This window comes from Hirundo rustica, chromosome 1, assembly GCF_015227805.2.
Source record: "Hirundo rustica isolate bHirRus1 chromosome 1, bHirRus1.pri.v3, whole genome shotgun sequence".
In the NCBI taxonomy this organism is placed as follows: Eukaryota; Metazoa; Chordata; class Aves; order Passeriformes; family Hirundinidae; genus Hirundo; species Hirundo rustica.
In genome coordinates, this window is record NC_053450.1 from 130642953 (window position 1) to 130648952 (window position 6000).

The 6000-nt window shown below is 36.8% G+C and overlaps 1 protein-coding gene across 1 annotated transcript in view; it reads left to right on the top strand.

Annotated features, from left to right (window-relative positions):
* The window catches only part of COL28A1 (collagen type XXVIII alpha 1 chain), a 58230-nt gene extending 52858 nt beyond the window's left edge, over positions 1 to 5372 (top strand). The window contains exons 30-34 of the mRNA XM_040061496.1: positions 66 to 102; positions 415 to 969; positions 2241 to 2428; positions 4511 to 4727; positions 5200 to 5372. Coding sequence (XP_039917430.1) covers positions 66 to 102; positions 415 to 969; positions 2241 to 2428; positions 4511 to 4727; positions 5200 to 5372 — 1170 coding nt within the window. The remainder of the gene's footprint in view (positions 1 to 65; positions 103 to 414; positions 970 to 2240; positions 2429 to 4510; positions 4728 to 5199) is intronic.
* The last annotated feature ends 628 nt before the right edge of the window (positions 5373 to 6000 follow it).

Below are 6000 nucleotides of genomic sequence, written 5' to 3' on the forward strand. Positions count from 1 at the left end.
TAAATAAATAAATATTTCAGCATTCTTAACACTAGAACACACAACATATTAATACTCTTTTTCAGAGAGAAGACGTTATCAGACTTATCAATGAAATATGTGGTAAGCATTCCAGTATGGAAAAAAGTAATTCTGGTAAAACACAGTGAATTTATATTGAATTTTATATTTTTCCTCTGCATATTTTTGTGTCAGTATAACACTGATAAGAAAACAATGCTCACTATGTTACCAGAGCTATACCTAAAATAATTCGGTCCAGCTCTGTTTCTGTTTCTGTTTCTGTTTCAGTACCAGTAACTAGAAATTCATTAATTAACTGAGTTTTAACTGGCTGTAAATATGATGTACGAGTTCAATTCATTTTTTTGAAGGTGGTTTTTCATAAAATGTCTGAAATGGTTGTTTTTCTAGGTTGTGGTATCAAATGCAGAGTAACACCACTGGAACTAGTATTCGTCATTGACAGTTCAGAAAGCGTTGGACCAGATAACTTCAATATTATCAAAACCTTCATGAAAACATTCATTGACAAGGTTTTGGCCGACCACGCTACAACCCGCATTGGCATTATCAACTTCAGCCACAGAGTGGACCTGGTGTCTTCTCTGAAGCAATACACAAGCAAAGAGTACCTGAAATCAGCTGTTGACAAGATGCCCTACTTAGGAGAAGGCACATACACAGCTTCTGCTGTCCAAGAGGCCCTTCACTTATTCCAGGCAGCGCGCCCGGCAGTAAGGAAGGTGGCTGTTGTAATAACGGATGGACAGGCGGACACTCGTGACAAAGTACGACTGGATACTGTAGTAAGAGAGGCCCATGCTACAAATATTGAGATATTTGTCATTGGGATTGTACAAAGGACTGATCCTCATTATGATGATTTCCTGAAAGAAATGCAGCTCATTGCAACAGACCCTGATGAAGAACATGTTTACCAGATAGACGACTTCATAACGCTTTCAGGTAAAAGAAACTTTCAGTAAGAGGAAAATGGAAATAAGCATGTAAGGGAGTCTGGCCTCTCCCATGGCCAGGCAAGGCAGCCTGCTGAGTAGCAGTTTTTATTTCTCTCTTGGATAAAGCTTGTTCTTGTTTTGCATCATCTTTGGCCAAATGAAACCTTTGCCAATTTTTTACCTCTTGTAGAAACAATGAACCACAATGAATGTCAGTTGTCTACCCCAGGTCTTCTTTGGGATACTCCTTTTTTGTGAGAGATTGCATCAGCCTTCCTTCACACTCCTTTTGTGCTTGGACATAGTTTCATCCTAGAGAGATGCAGATTTCCTTCCACTTTGATGTAACATCTCAAACTCTCTCTTTCTTTTGGGTCTTGTCAGTCTTGGAATCCTACTGCGCTCTCTTACAAGCACTCTTTCATTTTTTGGTTTTGTTTTTTGGGTTTTTTTTCTGAAATAAGGAAACCTATGCTTTCACCCTGATTCCAGGGAAAAAATGTTGGAGCCACAAACAAGGGAATGGGATATGACAGACATGGTATATTTCAATGTATGTTGAAGAAAATCTGTGGCTATGGGTGAAGTCAGGAGAAAATCCAGAGGAAACCTATAATGACCCATAAAAAAAAAAAAAAAAGTACATTGATCTAGACTAACTGTAGACCAGCCTATACTTTTCCTGAGCATAAACTTATTTTGCTATGCTGAGATTGTGAATGAAGATAAGTCTGGATTGAAGGCATTAAGAAGAATCCAAGCTAAAGTCTTATTCCCGTGGGGATTAAATTTAAGGCTTTGACTCAGATTCCAGCATTCATCATAAAAGTATTCCCAGACTCTGGTGGTGGGCTTTTTTGTTTCTTGGTTTGGTTTTTTTGGGGGGGGTTGTTGTTGTTGTTGTTTTTACAAGTAAGTAGAAAACTGTTGCCCAGTTTTTCTTTTTCTTTCTTACGTGTGAACACTTTCTTTCCTTCACCCTCATTTTTTTGACTGGTTTTTTTTTTCCTTCTCTGCTGGGACTCCTACTTCCTAGAGGGACTTGGTATTTTTATCTGTTTCTTAAAAGAACAACATGGCACTAAAATAAAATAATTCAGAGACTGTGTTACTTTATTACTTATTGTTTGCATTTTAACATAAGTACAGAAGATGATCTTTCACAAGTCACTGTGATTAAAGGTTTATGGCTAATACTGCACTAAAAGCTTGTTCTGAATTACTGTGATTTCTTTTCATTACCCTTTAAAAATGTCATTATTTCATTAATCTTTTCAGCTCTTGAAAATAAACTGATCACAAAAATCTGTGAGAATGTGTCTGTAGTGTACACCAGAAAATACAGTATTTTATCTCCATCTCCAAATCTGGAATCTGAAATTGCCAGGAAAGATGTTAATAACCAGTTACCTAAAATGACCACTTCAGAGATTGATGTGCTTCCTACAGAAGGAATTATCTACCCAGTAAGTAAAAAAGTAACAGTTGTCAAATGTTTTTAAAATATGTGTATTTATTTGAATTCAAATATTTTACCATCTTTATGCCACCATTCGCCTTTTCATATGCAAACAACATGTCATTTAACTACATTTAACTAGACCAAAGTGTTTGAAAAAAACTTAAAGTTAGAGCGAACTTATTTGTTGAGAACAAACATTTGCTAAAGGAATAGGGCAATACTGCCTTTCAGTTGCAATAAATGCAAACAGTCCTCACATTCTGTGTAGGTCTTATTCATCTTAGGAGTGAGTTAAAACTCTTACATTTTTACCGTGGCAGGTGCACAGTGGATAAGACATTTATTTATGTGCAAGCTGATTGTTAGTGAAATACTTCTTGTCATGGTTAGGCACTTCCCAGGTTGTTCCCAGCTGTATTTCCAAGTTATTAGGCCTTAGGTGTTGTTTCACTTTCCACATTGGGCTGTACTTCTAGGACTCCTTATTTGTTACTCTTTCTTCTCCAGCTTTAAATTTCTCCTGACCTGCACCGAGGTTCTGCCCTCCAAAGCAGTGCTGCTGCACAGGCCGACAGGACAGGGGGAGCTTTAATGCAATAGATATTATTTTCTGCAGGTGTGTATCACCTCAGCTCCCTTATTAGGTCTCCTGTATTTTTCAGCCAGAGCATCGGATTAGGATATTTCTCAATTCTTTAGGGCATTTTTATTTCTTTGCCTAAAATAATCAATGATAAAAATTTTGAGCTTTACAAAATGATCTTTCCTTGCCCTTATAACCAGATGGATAAACTGGTTGAAATATATGATGTACAAACCTCTGTAGCTGCATGGAATGAATATAGCAGATCATGATACTGGTATTCGAATATTAATTGAATACAGATTTGAGATAATTAAATATTACTGACTTACTGTGGAGGAGCCAATGGATTATTCACTATTAATCCTTGTAGCATTGTTTATATAATGTCATTCATAATTAAAGAGTTCACTTTCAGAATCTAGGTTAATTTCCAAGAATGAGAGCTCCTTTGGTAGGAGTGATTGATTAAGGTTTTGGCCTTATAATACATCTAGACAGATCTGTGAGACACTGAAGGTCAAATTTGACATTCTTTATTATTAAGAAAAATAAATGTAAACCTAGATGGATACTGATTTTATAAAAGATGTGATAAGAATCAGAAAGGATTCTTAGGTAGATTCTTAGGTATATCAGACGGTATGAGATGCTCACACACTTGGCTCTGGCTGGCTGTTGCTATGGTTAAATCTTCAAACTGTTGAATTACTATTGTAAATAAACACAGTCTTTTAGTAGACCTAGAGAAAAAATGCAAAATTCAAAGGACTGGATGAATTATCTGCACATTTACATTTCACCTAGACTGAGTTCCAATCACTCTGAAGACTTTTCTTAAACTGACTTTTTCAGTGTGACCTGTAAATGGGAAGATATTGAATAGTGTCACATTCCTTTCTCAGTAGGTAATCAACATTTGATTAAGGAAGATATTTGTACATACTGTACTAAGGACCTTGCAAATCTTTTTGAATCTACTAAAATATTAGACAAATCTTTATATAATAGTTGTAATTTGAAGAGCGGGGTCGACTGCTTAACACTTCTATCAAGGTAAATTCTAAAATTCAAATGATTAGCAACCTGCTATTAGCCAGAAATAGGACAGATTGAAGATGTCAGATCTTGCCCAATGAGTGTACTAGATGTTAAGGAGCAGTGATTTACCCACAAATTCCTCCCATTTTTTGTTTTATTTGTATTGCAGACTAAGTAGTGACTGGAATTTAGCTTAAATTGAATGAATTCTGATTAGTGGCTGAATCAAAAGCATTAATTTGCATTTTCATTATGCTCTCATTGTCAGAAAATTATGGCTCCATACTGAATAATCTCAGTAACCCACCCTCTGTTAATAGTATTTTTTTCATGCATTGCTTAGCAAAAGTTTCCTGCATATCTAGCGCTTTTGGGGTTGGTTTTGTTTTTTGGGTTTTTTTTTTTTTTTCTTTTGTCATAGCAGCTATGCCCAGACAGAAAAGGTTTTGACTCCTTTTGCAGCACAGTCCGTCACAATCCAGAGACACTGAGCCTCTGCCATCTGCTCAGGACCACACTGTGACCACCTCTGCTCACAGAGAATCCATACCTCCCCCAGTGTCTAACATGTCTGAAATCAGACCCCTGAGTCCAGTTGTCAATCCTTTCTTTGGTGGAACTGCTACTGAAGATCTCCAGCCAGCTGTGTGGCAAACACAGGTAGCAACAACTCGAAAAAGTGAGTAATAAATACTGTCTGCAGATACCAGGGAGCAAGTCTGTACCAAAAAGACGAGCAAACCCCACTCCCTCTTCCAATATAATTTAGATTTTCTTACTTTTTGTAGTTCTGGGTGCTCTGTCTACAGACATCACACACAGAGCCAGATTTTCAGGCTCAGATGATACCCTTGTGTACCCTGATTTCTTGCTTAGGTATTTAAATAGCAGCTTGATTATTGCATCAAGATTTAGGCAGTCTTGTTTCCAACCGATCCAGTACTTTTTTAGGCCTATTCAGGTAAGTCATTAATGAAGGTGGAATTTGGCCAGGCACTACAAGAAAGAAAGGAGGGGGAAAAAAAAAAAAAAAAAAAAAAAAAAAAAAAAAAAAAAAAACACCCCACAACTTTTCTTAGTGAAGGAGGCACTTCTAAGATAAGATAACTTATTCCCAGAATCCAAGCTAACTTTTACTGATGCACTTTCAGATCCAAGGTGCTTGGAACCTATGAAACCAGGGGATTGTTGGGACTACATGGTGAAATGGTATTATGACCAGAATGGCAATTCCTGTGGCCAGTTCTGGTATGGAGGTTGTAATGGTACCAACAATAGATTTGAAACAGAAAAAGAATGTCGAGAAACCTGTGTGGATGGATGAATAAGTAAGTTGTCTCCTTCAGGTCCTCTCTCAATCATCTCTTTTTCCTCTTATATTTTATTTTACATTAATCAAAATTCAATTTTCCTTTTCAACTCACAGCTTATGCAGTCAACATCACAGGGTCCTTCTGCAATTTCTTGCAGTCACTCCTTTTCTTTACTACTTTACTACTTTACTACTGCTACTTAACTACTTTAGAGGAACACAATATTGTCACCAGCTCCAACTTCGTCACCTCCCTATTTACGCCCTTCTCTAGATCACTTTTTGTCTTCAGTAAGGCAGACTGTGACATCCATCCTTCAGTGACATCTCTCCATTGATTCTTTATCCCATTTTTTTTGTTTTATTCTTTTCACAATTTATAAGACTGTCCCTCTCAAATCAGTACAACTTTCCTTTGGGGAGGGACCTTATATTTTGGAAATCCAGTTAAACTGGCTACATTAGATCCATATGCTCAATGAGCAAGGCATGGCCTTCAGAGAGGTTTCTCATCAGTAGTGCATAACTGCCTTTACAAAAGGCATATAACTCATCCCAAATAACTTCCATTAAATACTCTTATTTCAACTTTCTGTACAGGAAAATTTTATTGAACTGCAGATTGTGTTTTTCAAAACTT